This window comes from Limanda limanda, chromosome 14 (genome assembly GCF_963576545.1).
Source record: "Limanda limanda chromosome 14, fLimLim1.1, whole genome shotgun sequence".
NCBI lineage: Eukaryota > Metazoa > Chordata > Actinopteri > Pleuronectiformes > Pleuronectidae > Limanda > Limanda limanda.
Genome location: NC_083649.1, coordinates 402745 through 421002, shown reverse-complemented (window position 1 = coordinate 421002; position 18258 = coordinate 402745). Strand labels below are relative to the sequence as shown.

The following is an 18258-nucleotide window of genomic DNA, read 5'->3' as shown; positions in this document are numbered from 1 at the left end:
TGAGACGAAACTAATAAAATGTGACTGATCTTGATGAATGAATTATTCAAAATGAAAATCTTTATTGATGAACGTTCTAACAGTCAATGGAAAATCAAAGTGAAAAACTGAAATCACTGATCCAACCTGCGTGACAACTCATCATGTGACTCAGTGGGTGTGGCCTGATGCTCCTGATGAGATGGCGTCCTGGGGATCTCCTCCCAGACCTGGACCACGACATCAGCTCCTGGACAGTCTGCCGGATGCACCGACACAGAACGTCCCTCGATGACCTCATGCCGTCGTCCACCAGGAGGCGCCGCTCCTGACACCAGGCCTCAGGGTCTGGTGACACGGAGCCTTGTTCACTAACACGTGTGCAGCAGCTGATTGATTCTCAGCACCTTGCGTACGTTTGAGAATCAGAATCATTCTGAATTGAAGCTGCATGTCCTCTCTCTTCAATTAGCATACTGCCACGCCTCTACTTGTCCTTATAAGGACATGTGTTTGTCATAAAGAGGCGCAAGTGTAACTTGTTGTTTAATCATGTGTTGTGCATAACGTGTTGTGTGTAACGTGTTGTGTTGTGTGTAATATGATGTGTGTAATGTGTTGTGTGTAAGGTGTTGTGTGTAAGGTGTTGTGTGTAATGTGTTGTGTGTAACGTGTTGTGTTGTGTGTAATGTGTTGTGTGTAAAGTGTTGTTGTGTTGTGTGTAATGTAATGTGTTGTGTGTAATGTGTTGTGTGTAATGTGTTGTGTGTAATGTGTTGTATGTAATGTGTTGTGTGTAAGGTGTTGTTGTGTTGTGTGTAACATGTTGTGTGTAACGTGTTGTGTGTAATGTGTTGTGTGTAACATGTTGTGTGTAATGTGTTGTGTGTAATGTGTTGTGTGTAAGGTGTTGTGTGTAATGTGTTGTGTGTATTATGTTGTGTGTAATGTGTTGTGTGTAAGGTGTTGTGTGTAAGGTGTTGTGTGTAATGTGTTGTGTGTATTATGTTGTGTGTAATGTGTTGTGTGTAAGGTGTTGTGTGTATTATGTTGTGTGTAATGTGTTGTGCATAACTGAACAAGAAGCTTCAGATCTCCACAGACAAACTCTCACATTCACCTGGATTCAACTTTATTTACTCTTTTTATTTGATTATTATTTATTTCATTTTGACTCATTATTTGTATTTATTTTATTTCCGTTTTACTGATTTGATGTTAAAATGTGTGAAGGAGTCGCGGATGTTCCCCGTGAGACCACGTGGCGGCAGTAGCTGCTTCCGGCGCTGGAACGCGTCATCTTGTGCGCCGGAACAGGAAGCCCTTTCTTTTCTGTGTCAGAGTGAAGACCAGACGCAGCTCGGTGAGTTCCCGCTTCTTCATCTTCATCTGCGAACATCTGCGCTTCCTCTTCTTCATCTGCGCGTCTAACTCCGCTGCGCGCTGCTCCTCTTCCTCCTCAGTGTCGATCTGTGACGAGTTCCTCAGTGAGTCCAACTGAGTCTTTATAAAACATCCGTGTGTGAGTCCGTGTGTGTCCGTCTGTGTGTGTGTGAGGCCGGGGCCGCCATCTTGTCTCTGCGCTCGGTGCAGCAGCGAGGAGACGAGATCTAGAGTGTTTGTCACGGGTGAGACGCGTGCGTGTCACGGTGTGCACGAGCCGACGTGAAGCGGCTGCGTGTGTTAGTCCGGAGAAGCTAACATGCTACAGAAGCTAGCATGCTACAGTGGCTCACGCAGAAGCTAACATGCTACAGAAGCTTACATGCTGATGACGCTTCGGCTCCAGTTGATTTAGTTTAACTCACGTCAGACCTATAGGCCTCCCGTGACGTCAGAGCCCCGTAATTATGATTTCATTCAGTGATCTGTGTTCACACGCAGTGACGTCATTGACCGTAGGTGGCAGAAGGTTGTGTTGGTCCCGTGATTGACTTGTCTTACCAGCTTGTGCCACTGTCACCTAGCAACCTGCGCACGAAAACGTCTCTTGTTTGATTTGAACGTTGAACTTGTTCCGACAGCTCGTTTGAGTTCTGACGCTCCAATGAAAACTGTTGTTATCGTTTCAGTTTTACATCTTTGAAACCAGTTAGTCTCTGAAGTGCAATGCATCATGGGATTGCTGTTCAGTGGTTGAGACGTGTCGTCGTGACGGAATCTGTACGAAGGATAAGATTCTTTACTGAGGCAAAGCTACAGGGATCGTTGATCTCGTGTCGTACGACGTCAGACATGAACACGTTTATCTCTCGTAGTGACGTCACGATGTTGATGCTTCAGAAGGTAAAGACGTACAAAGGGAATAAATAGACGTGTGTTATAATCTCGCAGCTACTCTGTTCGTCTGAAACAGGATTGTGTTGCGTCAGTTCCATCGTAACGTTTCAGTGACTCGCACTCAAACAACGTGACACTAGTTAGATATCGTAGTTTTTTACATTTCATACAGTAACGAAACCGCGATAATGGTAAAATCGTTTAGACCCAGTACCGTAATCTCTCCTGACGTTGACCAATAGCAGTGCAGCTGACAAGGTGATGTCATGAGGTGGTCAGTGACTCACAGGTGGTAAAAGACGGTGATTGGTTGGAGCGTGTGGTCGTCGGCCATTTTGAAGCTGTTAAACCGTTTGTCTGAAGTAACTCTTTTTCACCTCCCTCTCTTCTCCTCCTCCATCAGAACAATGGCTCCTCGTAAAGGGAAGGAGAAGAAGGAGGAGCAGGTGATCAGTCTGGGTCCTCAGGTCGCGGAAGGAGAGAACGTTTTTGGCGTCTGTCACATCTTCGCCTCCTTCAACGACACCTTCGTCCACGTCACCGACCTCTCTGGGAAGTAAGTGACCCGCTGCCGTCTCCATGGCAACAATCTTACTACAGTTCTCACTGTCATGGAGACGCCTGTAGCTTGATGATTGGTGATAAATGAGACATTTCGTTTTTTAAACAAATTCATAAATATGTTAGAGAAGGTTTCCTGGTTTGTATGGATCCGATTGGTTCAAACTGAAAGTTCACTGTAAAACATTAGAATTCATTTCTGTCCTTGAATATAAAAAAAACTTAGCGGCATCAGTATTCTGGTTGCTATGGTTACCTCCCATGTTTGTCTCAGATATAAAATGAGCTGATTGGTTTAAACGTCTCATTAATAACTGTTGAACCGAACCGTGTGTGTTGCTGCTGAGATGTGATGTGTGTTTGTGTTTCCAGGGAGACGATCTGCCGTGTGACCGGCGGGATGAAGGTGAAGGCCGACAGAGACGAGTCATCCCCGTACGCCGCCATGTTGGCAGCGCAGGACGTGGCTCAGCGCTGCAAAGAGCTGGGAATCACCGCCCTGCACATCAAGCTGAGGGCGACCGGAGGAAACAGGTGATTACTCTTCAGCGTGTCGACCATGAGGTCGCCCGTCTCCCGGAGGTTCTGTCCACGTGTCCGTCGTCATGACGACTCTTCAGTTAAACCCTGTCTTGTGTGTTTCAGGACAAAGACTCCAGGTCCCGGAGCTCAGTCTGCTCTCAGAGCGCTGGCTCGGTCCGGCATGAAGATCGGACGCATCGGTAAACATCTCACACACCCCCCCCAGGAAGTAGTTTCTAAGTCACATGACCAAGAGTCTAACTTGTTGTTGTTTTTGTTTGTCCAGAGGACGTCACTCCGATCCCGTCGGACTCCACCCGGAGGAAGGGCGGACGTCGTGGTCGCCGTCTGTAAACTGCAGGACGTTTTCTGATAATAAAAAGATTAAAGTCAAACCTTGAGCCCGACTTGTTTCCTCTGATCAATCACCAGTGGGAGAACATAGATGAGATAATTTATTTTGAAGCCTCCAATACAGTCCCTGACAAGTCTTGTTGCTTGGGTACAAGTTGACCTTAAGTGCTCCTCAAATATATTTGTAATCAATTTTTTTACAAGAAATGGCAAATTTCAATCCCAACAGCTTTTGAACTAATGTTTTGGTGCCAAACGAAACCGCTGAAGAGCATTCTAACGTTCACAGCTCGGTAACGCCCACTGAGTCAGTTTTTGCAAAGACAAAAGTCTTGTCGCCTTGTCATATGATGCACCCAATCCTAGATTACAGCCCTACCTGGGATCCATTATTGATCAATCAATTAGTGGGGGTGTATAAAAAGAACCCCAGCACACCAGACCTTCACATCAACTGCAACTTGACCTCTGACAACATGCCTAAGATTCACCCTGAGACCAAAGCGTTGATTATCAAGAGGCTGAAGACCAGATCCACTGCTGAGGTGGCTGACACCTTCAATGCTTCTCAGCGTCAAGTACAAAGAATAAGAACAAGATTTGAGGAGACTGGAGATGTTTTTGACAAGCTCAGGTCCGGCAGACCCCGCAAGACAACTGCTCGGAAATCCAAGGCCGGCCCCTTCTCCACTGCAGCAGAGCTCCACCAGGCCTGGTCACCTCAAGTCCCCGTGGCAACCACGACAGTTTGTAGAATTCTGTCTCGAAATGGCCTCCATGGTGGAATCAGTGCCCACAGCATGCTGAAAGGATGGACGCTGGAAAAGTGGCAGAAGGTTGATTCCTCAGATGAATCTTCGGTTGAATTACATCACAGCCGCCACAAATATTGCAGGAGACCTACTGGAGCCCGCATGGATCCGAGATTCACCCAGAAAACAGTTAAGTTTAGTGGTCTGTAGTTACATCCAGTGTGGGGGTGTGCGAGAGATTTGCAGGGTGGAAGGCAATATCAATAGCCTAAAATATCAAGGAGTATTAGCTACCTCTTACATTCCCAACCATACAAGGGGTCAAATGTTGCAGCAGGCTGGTGCTCCATCGCATCCTTCCATCTCTACATCAAAGTTCCTCAAGGTGAAGAAGATCAAGTGCTCCAGGACTGGCCGGCCCAGTCACCAGACATGAACATCACTGAGCAGGTCTGGGGTCGAATGAAAGAGGAAGCATGGAAGACCAAACCAAAGAATCCTGATGAACTCTGGGAGGCATGTGAGCTTCCTTTGCTGTTCCTGACTTCATCAATAAATTGTATGAATCATTGTCGAACCGCATGGCTGCAGTCCTTCAAGCTCATGGAAGTCATACAAGATATTAAATATGGATCTCACAGCAGCACTACTTAATTCAGATGTTATGCAACATATTTTTGTATTTGAAGTAAATTATTTGTTCAATTTTCACATTACTCTCTGTAGGCGAGATCTGACCTTTCTGTGTTCAGTAAATGATCAATCTTCAGTAAAGCAAATTTGAGTATATTAAACATAATTTGGGAGGGTTTTAGCTTTCATACGAGCCATTTCTAAAACCAAAGGATAAATTAAAAGTCAGGTTATAGGCTGTTTCTACAAAATGGATAAGTGACAAGACTTGTCAGGGACTATGTGCAGATCATACACTGTCCACACGTCAGAACTTTCAATGTATCGTAGTTTTGGAACCAGTTGCTTCAGTCGAGTACTTCGACTGCAGATTCCATCAGTTTGTTTAATTTCAAAATAAAACATTCAAACATCTTGAACTTTGACCGTTTGTTGTTGTTGAACAAAACGAGTCCAGAGACGACTAACCTTTCCCATCATGCAATAGTGTTGTGTGGAAAAATTAAACAACGTTTGCTCAGTTTAACTTTATTGACTTTTAAATATGACAGGAAGCAGAAAAGATAGAAAAATAACACAAATGAAGGCAACTTTTACCCACAATGCACTGCAGGAGCTTTTGGATAAATATGAAGTCGTTACTCCTCAGTTTGACGACTGACTGCGTCCCCCTCTGCGTCGTAGATGATGTCTTCAGGGTTCGGAGCTGGAGGACAGAATTCCTCCTGAGGGAGAATCTTCTGGAAAATCGACTCCGCCTGAAAAACAGCAATCGATAGTTTCAAGTTGTCAATGGTCAGATTTGAATCAGTCATCAGGTTCTAACTAGTCACAACTAATATAAACAACAGACGGAGGAACTTCATCCTGTGTCTTTAATTCTTCAACTCTTCCGGTTTGGGAAACTGATGGAGGTAGAAAAGGCTTAACCGTGGTTTTTGTGGTCCAATCACAGGTGGACATGTCGTCTCAGCCGCTGCAGAAAGAATCAAACCTTTTGTTTCTCTTCTATTTGTGTGTAACCATGAAATCAACACATCCACTAAAGGGCCCTTATTGTGTCAAATACATGTTCTGACTTTACTATCGGTAATGACTTGAAAGGGCCAGTAGGGGGCCTCAGAGTATGAAACCTGTCCATTCTAAGAGATACGTTATCCAAACGTCTTGTTTCGTACTTCCTCTCCGTATGATGTCATCATGGAATGTCTTCCTCAGTCTCCGAATTCTGCCCCCCCCCCTCCATAGGGGTAAGTAGTATTTTTTCATAAACTGGGGAAATCCTTTGTTCACATTCAGACACAAACGTAAACTCGGACTCAAAACAGCATAGTGTGAACTGAACTAACACAAATGGTTTGTGTTAGTTTGATGAGTCGCAGGACACATGTCAACACCAGATGTGAGAGACGTCACCTGTGTGATGGCGTGTTCGTGGCCCAGCTCTCCATCTGGTCCAGAACACACGTGCACGTTTGATGGGAGGTTGTGACCATCGACCTGGACCGCCGACCCGTCGGCCATGTTGAAGTACAGACACCAGAGGACAGACGGACGCTTGCCTGCACACAAACACACACAACCCAACGCTTACGACACAGTCAGTTTTTAGGAACACGTGTTAACTGTAACACGTGACAGAGCAGCAGAAAGAGTGTGTGCCTCACCTTGGTCATGTGACTCTGGTGTGTGGAACATTCTGGTTACCAGTGGCGACAGGTCCTGGTAGGCGGAGCCAGTTGACTGACAGGTGAGGTGGACCAGATCTATGGAGACAGAACAACTGTCATCTTCTGTAGTTTCCATGGTAACCGATGGAGTCGATAGGATATATTAAATCTCAAACTTGAGAACTGATTGGTCGATGAAATGAGACATGACAGATCATGTTTTGGAGGCGTGTCCACTCACAGGTTCCTGGTAAACACGTCATCGTGGACGGACAGAGCTCCACCATCTTCACCGACGGACACCCCGCTGCTGTTGGAGGAAGCGTAACCATGGAAACCTGAGCACACAGACAGGTCGACACAAGTCAGGAATAAAACGTTGCAGAGAATCACAAGTGATAGTGGTGTGCAGGAACTACATGTGACCTGATGGTGGCGCTGGAGGGTTTACCTGCTGCTCAGAGTCAGTGGGCAGGACGGAGCCGTCGGTTATCAGGACGGCTCGGCTGATGAACCTGAACGCACAAATCACACACATCAGTCCATGATGTCACTCCAGTCAGTCGTCATGTGACCCCGTGTGTCCTCACCTGGTGGGTGTGGCCACCTTCTTCCTCTCCGCGGCCACATAGCCGTCCTCCACCACAAAGTGGCTGCAGCTGATTCGCTGTCCTCTGATGTCGATCACCGCCTTGCACCTGAAACCAGGAAGAAGGAGGTCAAATATTCAGCTTCTGTACAAACTGTTGATCAATAAAGCTTTTTATTATTGTCCTGGTGCAAATTTGAACAAAACTTTATCCACATATCACATGATCATTCACATACATGACAAGTCACTGGTCATGTGCTGTAATCAGGAAATAGATTGTCTACTCTTAGTTGCTTAGTTACAGAAAATACTATGAATGAGGAAGAGTGATGGTGAAGTGCACCCTGGGTTCCTCCTGTACAGTGACTGTATATAAAGAGAATCAGTGACTGTATATAAAGATGATCAGTGACTGTATATAAAGATGATCAGTGACTGTATATAAAGAGGATCAGTGACTGTATATAAAGACAATCAGTGACTGTATATAAAGAGGATCAGTGACTGTATATAAAGATGATCAGTGACTGTATATAAAGATGATCAGTGACTGTATATAAAGACAATCAGTGACTGTATATAAAGATGATCAGTGACTGTATATAAAGAGGATCAGTGACTATATATAAAGACAATCAGTGACTGTATATAAAGATGATCAGTGACTATATATAAAGATGATCAGTGACTGTATATAAAGATGATCAGTGACTGTATATAAAGATGATCAGTGACTGTATATAAAGATGATCAGTGACTGTATATAAAGATGATCAGTGACTGTATATAAAGACAATCAGTGACTGTATATAAAGATGATCAGTGACTGTATATAAAGATGATCAGTGACTGTATATAAAGATGATCAGTGACTGTATATAAAGACAATCAGTGACTGTATATAAAGATGATCAGTGACTGTATATAAGATGATAAGTGACTGTATATAAAGATGATTAGTGACTGTATATAAAGACAATCAGTGACTGTATATGAAGATGATAAGTGACTGTATATAAAGACAATCAGTGACTGTATATAAAGATGATCAGTGACTGTATATAAAGATGATCAGTGACTGTATATAAAGATGATCAGTGACTGTATATAAAGATGATCAGTGACTGTTTATAAAGATGATCAGTGACTGTATATAAAGATGATCAGTGACTGTATATAAAGACAATCAGTGACTGTATATAAAGATGATCAGTGACTGTATATAAAGACAATCAGTGACTGTATATAAAGATGATCAGTGACTGTATATAAGATGATAAGTGACTGTATATAAAGATGATTAGTGACTGTATATAAAGACAATCAGTGACTGTATATGAAGATGATAAGTGACTGTATATAAAGACAATCAGTGACTGTATATAAAGATGATCAGTGACTGTATATAAAGATGATCAGTGACTGTATATAAAGATGATCAGTGACTATATATAAAGATGATCAGTGACTGTATATAAAGATGATCAGTGACTGTATATAAAGATAATCAGTGACTGTATATAAAGATGATCAGTGACTGTATATAAAGATGATCAGTGACTGTATATAAAGATAATCAGTGACTGTATATAAAGATGATCAGTGACTGTATATAAAGATGATAAGTGACTGTATGTAAAGACAATCAGTGACTGTATATAAAGATGATCAGTGACTGTATATAAAGATGATCAGTGACTGTATATAAAGATGATCAGTGACTGTATATAAAGACAATCAGTGACTGTATATAAAGATGATCAGTGACTGTATATGAAGATGATCAGTGACTGTATATAAAGAGAATCAGTGACTGTATATAAAAATGATCAGTGACTGTATATAAAGATGATCAGTGACTGTATATAAAGACAATCAGTGACTGTATATAAAGATGATCAGTGACTGTATATAAAGACAATCAGTGACTGTATATAAAGATGATCAGTGACTGTATATAAGATGATAAGTGACTGTATATAAAGATGATTAGTGACTGTATATAAAGATGATAAGTGACTGTATATAAAGACAATCAGTGACTGTATATAAAGATGATCAGTGACTGTATATAAAGATGATCAGTGACTGTATATAAAGATGATCAGTGACTGTATATAAAGACAATCAGTGACTGTATATAAAGATGATCAGTGACTGTATATAAAGACAATCAGTGACTGTATATAAAGATGATCAGTGACTGTATATAAAGACAATCAGTGACTATATATAAAGATGATCAGTGACTGTATATAAAGAGGATCAGTGACTATATATAAAGACAATCAGTGACTGTATATAAAGATGATCAGTGACTATATATAAAGAGGATCAGTGACTGTATATAAAGACAATCAGTGACTGTATATAAAGAGGATCAGTGACTGTATATAAAGACAATCAGTGACTGTATATAAAGAGGATCAGTGACTCTATATAAAGACAATCAGTGACTGTATATAAAGATGATCAGTGACTGTATATAAAGACAATCAGTGACTGTATATAAAGATGATCAGTGACTGTATATAAAGACAATCAGTGACTGTATATAAAGATGATCAGTGACTGTATATAAAGACAATCAGTGACTATATATAAAGATGATCAGTGACTGTATATAAAGAGGATCAGTGACTATATATAAAGACAATCAGTGACTGTATATAAAGATGATCAGTGACTGTATATAAAGACAATCAGTGACTATATATAAAGATGATCAGTGACTGTATATAAAGATGATCAGTGACTATATATAAAGACAATCAGTGACTGTATATAAAGATGATCAGTGACTGTATATAAAGACAATCAGTGACTGTATATGAAGATGATCAGTGACTGTATATAAAGAGGATCAGTGACTATATATAAAGACAATCAGTGACTGTATATAAAGATGATCAGTGACTATATATAAAGATGATCAGTGACTGTATATAAAGATGATCAGTGACTGTATATAAAGATGATCAGTGACTGTATATAAAGATGATCAGTGACTGTATATAAAGATGATCAGTGACTGTATATAAAGATGATCAGTGACTGTATATTAAGATGATCAGTGACTGTGTATAAAGACAATCAGTGACTGTATATAAAGATGATCAGTGACTGTATATAAAGACAATCAGTGACTGTATATAAAGATGATCAGTGACTGTATATAAAGACAATCAGTGACTGTATATAAAGATGATCAGTGACTGTATATAAAGATGATCAGTGACTGTATATAAAGATGATCAGTGACTGTATATAAAGACAATCAGTGACTGTATATAAAGACGATCAGTGACTGTATATAAAGATGATCAGTGACTGTATATAAAGATGATCAGTGACTGTATATAAAGATGATCAGTGACTGTATATAAAGATGATCAGTGACTGTTTATAAAGATGATCAGTGACTGTATATAAAGATGATCAGTGACTGTATATAAAGACAATCAGTGACTGTATATAAAGATGATCAGTGACTGTATATAAAGACAATCAGTGACTGTATATAAAGATGATCAGTGACTGTATATAAGATGATAAGTGACTGTATATAAAGATGATTAGTGACTGTATATAAAGACAATCAGTGACTGTATATGAAGATGATAAGTGACTGTATATAAAGACAATCAGTGACTGTATATAAAGATGATCAGTGACTGTATATAAAGATGATCAGTGACTGTATATAAAGATGATCAGTGACTGTATATAAAGATGATCAGTGACTGTTTATAAAGATGATCAGTGACTGTATATAAAGATGATCAGTGACTGTATATAAAGACAATCAGTGACTGTATATAAAGATGATCAGTGACTGTATATAAGATGATAAGTGACTGTATATAAAGATGATTAGTGACTGTATATAAAGACAATCAGTGACTGTATATGAAGATGATAAGTGACTGTATATAAAGACAATCAGTGACTGTATATAAAGATGATCAGTGACTGTATATAAAGATGATCAGTGACTGTATATAAAGATGACCAGTGACTATATATAAAGATGATCAGTGACTGTATATAAAGATGATCAGTGACTGTATATAAAGATAATCAGTGACTGTATATAAAGATGATCAGTGACTGTATATAAAGATGATCAGTGACTGTATATAAAGATAATCAGTGACTGTATATAAAGATGATCAGTGACTGTATATAAAGATGATAAGTGACTGTATATAAAGACAATCAGTGACTGTATATAAAGATGATCAGTGACTGTATATAAAGATGATCAGTGACTGTATATGAAGATGATCAGTGACTGTATATAAAGAGAATCAGTGACTGTATATAAAGATGATCAGTGACTGTATATAAAGATGATCAGTGACTGTATATAAAGACAATCAGTGACTGTATATAAAGATGATCAGTGACTGTATATGAAGATGATCAGTGACTGTATATAAAGAGAATCAGTGACTGTATATAAAGATGATCAGTGACTGTATATAAAGATGATCAGTGACTGTATATAAAGACAATCAGTGACTGTATATAAAGATGATCAGTGACTGTATATAAAGATGATCAGTGACTGTATATAAAGATGATCAGTGACTGTATATAAAGATAATCAGTGACTGTATATAAAGATGATCAGTGACTGTATATAAAGATGATAAGTGACTGTATATAAAGACAATCAGTGACTGTATATAAAGACAATCAGTGACTGTATATAAAGATGATCAGTGACTGTATATGAAGATGATCAGTGACTGTATATAAAGAGAATCAGTGACTGTATATATAGATGATAAGTGACTGTATATAAAGATGATCAGTGACTGTATATAAAGATGATCAGTGACTGTATATAAAGATGATCAGTGACTGTATATTAAGATGATCAGTGACTGTATATAAAGATGATCAGTGACTGTATATAAAGATGATCAGTGACTGTATATAAAGAGAATCAGTGACTGTATATAAAGTTGATCAGTGACTGTATATAAAGAGAATCAGTGACTGTATATAAAGAGGATCAGTGACTGTATATAAAGACAATCAGTGACTGTATATAAAGATGATCAGTGACTGTATATAAAGAGGTTCAGTGACTGTATATAAAGATGATCAGTGACTGTATATAAAGATGATCAGTGACTGTATATAAAGATGATCAGTGACTGTATATAAAGAGGGTCAGTGACTGTATATAAAGATGATCAGTGACTGTATATGAAGATGATCAGTAACTGTATATAAAGATGATCAGTGACTGTATATAAAGACGATCAGTGACTGTATATAAAGATGATCAGTGACTGTATATAAAGATGATCAGTGACTGTATATAAAGAGGTTCAGTGACTGTATATAAAGATGATCAGTGACTGTATATAAAGATGATCAGTGACTGTATATAAAGACGATCAGTGACTGTATATAAAGACGATCAGTGACTGTATATAAAGACGATCAGTGACTGTATATAAAGATGATAAGTGACTGTATATAAAGAGAATCAGTGACTGTATATAAAGATGATCAGTGACTGTATATAAAGATGATCAGTGACTGTATATAAAGATGATTAGGGACTGTATATAAAGATGATCAGTGACTGTATATAAAGATGATCAGTGACTGTATATAAAGACAATCAGTGACTGTATATAAAGATGATCAGTGACTGTATATAAAGATGATCAGTGACTGTATATAAAGATGATCAGTGACTGTATATAAAGATGATAAGTGACTGTATATAAAGAGAATCAGTGACTGTATATAAAGATGATCAGTGACTGTATATAAAGATGATCAGTGACTGTATATAAAGATGATCAGTGACTGTATATAAAGATGATCAGTGACTGTATATAAAGATGATTAGGGACTGTATATAAAGATGATCAGTGACTGTATATAAAGATGATCAGTGACTGTATATAAAGAGAATCAGTGACTGTATATAAAGAGGATCAGTGACTGTATATAAAGAGGATCAGTGACTGTATATAAAGATGATCAGTGACTGTATATAAAGATGATCAGTGACTGTATATAAAGATGATTAGGGACTGTATATAAAGATGATCAGTGACTGTATATAAAGATGATCAGTGACTGTATATAAAGACAATCAGTGACTGTATATAAAGATGATCAGTGACTGTATATAAAGATGATCAGTGACTGTATATAAAGATGATCAGTGACTGTATATAAAGATGATAAGTGACTGTATATAAAGAGAATCAGTGACTGTATATAAAGATGATCAGTGACTGTATATAAAGATGATCAGTGACTGTATATAAAGATGATCAGTGACTGTATATAAAGATGATCAGTGACTGTATATAAAGATGATTAGGGACTGTATATAAAGATGATCAGTGACTGTATATAAAGATGATCAGTGACTGTATATAAAGAGAATCAGTGACTGTATATAAAGAGGATCAGTGACTGTATATAAAGAGGATCAGTGACTGTATATAAAGAGGATCAGTGACTGTATATAAAGATGATCAGTGACTGTATATAAAGAGCTCTGGTACCTGTTGGACTCCTTGTCGACGATCAGACAATGGACCGAGTGTCTCAAACAGTAGATTCCTCCGAACACAGCACACATTCTGAAACACAAGTGATTGACAACCATCATCCAATCAGCATGAAGGAACAGTCACAAGTGAAGCTTAGAGATTGGCTAGAGTCTGGACCAATCACAGCCAGCTGTCGTCCTCACATCTACAGAATGTAGTTTGGTTCTAAGATTTTACTGAAACTATAATAAATAAAGTCTGCACGCAACTTGCATCATGCGTGAGCACGGATCATCATATATGTAAATCAACGCAGGCTCAGGCGCCACGCTCCACGCAACTTTTCATACTCCACTCTAATGAGACAGCAGCGTCACCATGACAACAAACAAATCCGTTGCTACATGCTACAGACGACAGAGAGAGAGACGGGGGACAGACAGACAGACAGGTTCTTACCTACAGAAACACTGCGGTATCTCTCCAAGGCCATAGACAGGAAACAGGAAAGGCGTGTTGCCGTAGCGACCCAGGCAGCGCAAGAAGTGACGTGTGGAAGCAAGCCCCGCCTCTGTGGGTGTGTCCTCTGTCACCATGGCAATAGAGTGGACGAGGAAGTGTTGCAGGTTGTCTCCAAGCTGCTGGTCACGCAAGAACTCCAAATATGGCCGACCGTTGTAGGCTGGAAAGAAGTCAGCACTACTTTACCCATAATTCTCTGATGTTATGAATGTCATCATGACATCAGCAGACAGACAGGTGAGGTGTCTCACCTTGCTGCTCCTCAGTGTCCTCAACACAGGAAGTGAGGAAACGCATCAACTTCCTCTTTTCTACCACGGAAAGCTGACGACTCGCAAACACATCAGCTCTACTACAGGGCACCTGAGAGACAGACAGGTACACAGAGTCAGACGGGTACAGAGAGACAGACGGGTACAGAGAGACAGATAGGTAGAGGGACAGACGGGTAGAGAGAGAGACAGACGGGTACAGAGAGTGAGACGGGTGCACAGAGTCAGACGGGTACAGAGAGACAGACGGGTACAGAGAGACAGATAGGTAGAGAGACAGACAGGTAGAGGGACAGAAGGGTAGAGGGACAGAAGGGTACACAGAGTGAGACGGGTACAGAGAGTCAGACAGGTACACAGAGTCAGACGGGTACAGAGGGACAGACGTGTACACAGAGACAGACGGGTAGAGAGACAGACAGGTAGAGAGGGACAGACGGGTACACAGAGTCAGACGGGTAGAGAGACAGACGGGTACAGAGAGACAGACGGGTACAGAGGGACAGACGGGTACACAGAGTCAGACAGGTAGAGAGGGACAGACAAGTATAGAGAGTCAGACGGGTACAGAGAATCAGACAGGTACAGGGACAGACGGGTAGAGAGACAGACGGGTACAGAGGGACAGACGGGTAGAGAGACAGACATGTAGAGAGGGACAGACGGGTACACAGTCAGACGGGTAGAGAGACAGACGGGGTAGAGAGACAGACGGGTACATAGAGTCAGACAGGCACAGAGAGACAGACAGGTACACAGTGTCAGACGGGTACAGAGTGACATACAGGTAAAGAGAGACAGACAGGATGACTCACCTGTTCCACGTTGTCATGGCGATAGGTGAGAATCCTACTGACGTTCTTGAACTCTGCGTAACGACTGACGTTCGACTTGATGAGCAGATCAACCAACGAGCCACGAGAATACATCAGCTGGAAAAGAACAGGTTATAAAGTTAGTATATAATGTTTTTATTGTTATAGTGTTGGTATATAATGTGCTTATTTATATATATAATGAATCTAAAGCACGCAGGACAGTCGTCTGTACACCACCCTGCCAGGATGCTTTGTTATTAGAGGAGCCGTTAAGTTCAGTAATATCGCTGCTATACACCAGTTCAAAGAGGGGGGGTGTGATATTACAATCATTATGGTAATTATTAAATCCTTATTAATGGAGAAAATACTACATCTGTGAGCTTGCCGGTGTTTCGCAAGGAATTCTGGGTAATGCTCCGTCTGAAGTGAGGGTCTGACAGATCTCCGTTTCGAGGACTATACGTCCGAGCACTTGGCCCCACCCCTCCGTCCCAACAGGGACAGCCCACCCCGACACACAACACAAAGGGGAGGGGCTAAGGGCTGCGGTGGGATTGGGCCTTGATGTTTCGTTACCTTGGAGACGAGGTCGATGTTAAACCTGCGTCCTTCCTTCACCAGCTGAGCGTAGCTGATCTTCTTCCTCACTGGCTCCGATTGGCCTTGAGGGACAGAGAGGCGGGACTGAGCTGTCTCTGGCTCCTCCCCAACAGTCTGAGCAGCCTGTGATTGGACACAACATCTGTCTGTCACCATCATAAAGATCTGTGAATGGCTGTTAGACATAATTTTTGACCCCGCCCTCCACACCTGTTCTTCCTCTTCTCCTTCAGCCACTTCCTCTTTCCTTTCTTTGTCCTGTAAACCTGGAATTAAAACAAAAAGATGTTCATGGATCATAACATGTGGCTCATGGATCATAACATGTGGCTCATGGATCATAACATGTGGCTCATGGATCATAACATGTGGTTCATGGATCATAACATGTGGCTCATGGATCATAACATGTGACTCATGTTAATAAATGTAAATATGTCAGTCCACAGTAACGCTGCTCATTAAAATGTGATTCATCATCAGTGTCACAGTGAAGAAACAATATTTAACACAAAACTAAAACCTGAAGATCCTGTCTCTGTTTCTTTAACAGCATCCTCGGCTCCTTCTTCTTCTTCTTCTTCTTCTTCTTCTTCTTCTTCTTCTGTGGTGTCTGGGGGATCAGGAGCTTCCTCCTCCTCCTCTTCACTGTAAACACACCTGAGAGTCAGAGCTTCCGGGGACTAACCAAGACAAACGTTACAAACAGGAAACTGTTGATCTGATAACAAGCGAGCTCCGGTACGTGTCACAGCTGTGTCTCTCTGGTGTTTCACTGATTCTCAGTATTAACCTGCTCGTGGAGACTTTCATTTACCTGGTGAAACAGAAAACCTGCAGGTTAGTGACGGAGGCGGAGTCAGAGCTACACAGGTAGATCAGCTCTTCCCCTTCCTCCACCAGGCTGGACCAATCCTGGAGCGGCTCGGACTGAGACTCCTCCTACCACACACACAGGTTGCATCATTCACAAGACTTCTGACATCACTTCCTGCAGTAAATCAGCAGCCAATCAGACGCGTGCTCACCTGGTGCTGCTGGATCCAGCTGAGCAGGCTGTTGAAGGTGAAGCTGGCCCAGTTGGCTGCGTAGTAACTCCTCCTGAAACCACAGGAAGCTGCCGTCACTTCCTGCTGGACTTTACACTTTACACTTTACACTTTACAGTGCTCCAGTGAGTTTCACATTTCATATCAATAAATGATTCACTGATCAATTCCTCCCTTAAGACAACTATAATACCTGGTACATGAATACTATTTAGTTAGTATGTATTTACAGTTAATAGAATATATTTATGGATTTTTTTTACTTTACTGTTTTATCTATTTTAGTTTTATTCTTATTTCTGTTTCTGATGTTATTCAGTCCATTGAATCATAGGTGAGGATCACTCAGTGATGACAGACAGACAGACAGACAGACTGATTGACAGACAGAGAGACAGACAGACAGACAGAGAGACAGACACAGACAGACAGACAGACACACACAGACAGACAGACAGACAGACACAGACAGACAGACAGACAGACAGACAGACAGACAGACAGACAGACAGACAGACAGACAGACAGACAGGTTACCTGTCGACATGCAGAACTCTCTGACCGACCCTGGAACAGGCAGCAGCCACCACCGACTCCACGAGCCCTGCAGGAGCATCAAGAGGACTGTTAGCATGACGCTGTTAGCATGTCGCTATGCTGTTAGCATGTCGCTGTTAGCATGACGCTATGCTGTTAGCATGACGCTATGCTGTTAGCATGACGCTATTAGCATGACGCGATGCTGTTAGCATGATGCTGTCAGCATGACGCTATGCTGTTAGCATGAAGCTGTTAGCATGTCGCTATGCTGTTAGCATGACGCTGTTAGCATGTCGCTATGCTGTTAACATGACGCTGAGGAACTACGCTTTAACCAGAACGCTCTTTCCCCAGAGCAGCTAACAGCCGGGCGCTAGCTGCTAGCCGTTGCCTTTCAAATGAAGGGGTCGTTAGCCGCTAGCTAACCCCGCTGTTTATCCCGGGTTGTCCCAGGTTAACCCGGGACTCGGTGGCATTAGCGCTCAGACGTCACAGAGCCAGGAGATCGTTTACCTGTTCCCAGAATGATGACGTCAAATTCAGACGGTAGATCCTCGGCAGCCATGTTGTTTGTT

General features: G+C 41.2%; 2 protein-coding genes across 3 annotated transcripts; one reads left to right on the top strand and one right to left on the bottom strand.

Moving 5' to 3' along the window:
* The first annotated feature begins 1259 nt into the window (after positions 1-1259).
* On the top strand, positions 1260-3737 carry rps14 (ribosomal protein S14). 2 transcript variants are annotated; one of them, XM_061085498.1, is made up of 5 exons: positions 1260-1342; positions 2663-2815; positions 3193-3354; positions 3466-3542; positions 3629-3737. In XM_061085498.1, exons 2-5 carry the CDS (start codon positions 2667-2669, stop codon positions 3694-3696), a joined length of 456 nt encoding a protein of 151 aa, XP_060941481.1. In that variant the 5' UTR covers positions 1260-1342; positions 2663-2666; the 3' UTR covers positions 3697-3737. The 2 variants fall into 2 exon arrangements, with proteins under 2 accessions (XP_060941481.1, XP_060941482.1); XM_061085499.1 differs by lacking the exon at positions 1260-1342 and adding an exon at positions 1363-1466.
* Positions 3738-5593: 1856 nt separating this feature from the next.
* chm (CHM Rab escort protein) lies at positions 5594-18258 on the bottom strand. The gene is made up of 18 exons (XM_061085236.1): positions 18197-18258; positions 17681-17747; positions 17123-17195; positions 16912-17036; positions 16850-16858; positions 16618-16742; positions 16305-16360; positions 16071-16217; positions 15489-15605; positions 14653-14764; positions 14339-14561; positions 13892-13969; positions 7342-7449; positions 7203-7266; positions 6993-7089; positions 6749-6847; positions 6498-6643; positions 5594-5839 (listed from the first exon to the last, which is right to left on the bottom strand). Exons 1-18 carry the CDS (start codon positions 18246-18248, stop codon positions 5720-5722), a joined length of 1818 nt encoding a protein of 605 aa, XP_060941219.1. The 5' UTR covers positions 18249-18258; the 3' UTR covers positions 5594-5719.

Coding starts and splice junctions, on each gene's coding strand:
- chm (XM_061085236.1), bottom strand. CDS start 18,248: ATGGCTGCCGAGGATCTACCGTCTGAATTTGACGTCATCATTCTGGGA. Junction 17,196..17,680: donor AGAGTTCTGCATGTCGACAG/GTAACCTGTCTG, acceptor CTGTGGTTTCAG/GAGGAGTTACTACGCAGCCA. Junction 16,218..16,304: donor AAGGAGAAGAGGAAGAACAG/GTGTGGAGGGCG, acceptor GTCCAATCACAG/GCTGCTCAGACTGTTGGGGA.
- rps14 (XM_061085498.1), top strand. CDS start 2,667: ATGGCTCCTCGTAAAGGGAAGGAGAAGAAGGAGGAGCAGGTGATCAGT. Junction 2,816..3,192: donor GTCACCGACCTCTCTGGGAA/GTAAGTGACCCG, acceptor TTGTGTTTCCAG/GGAGACGATCTGCCGTGTGA. Junction 3,543..3,628: donor CATGAAGATCGGACGCATCG/GTAAACATCTCA, acceptor TTGTTTGTCCAG/AGGACGTCACTCCGATCCCG.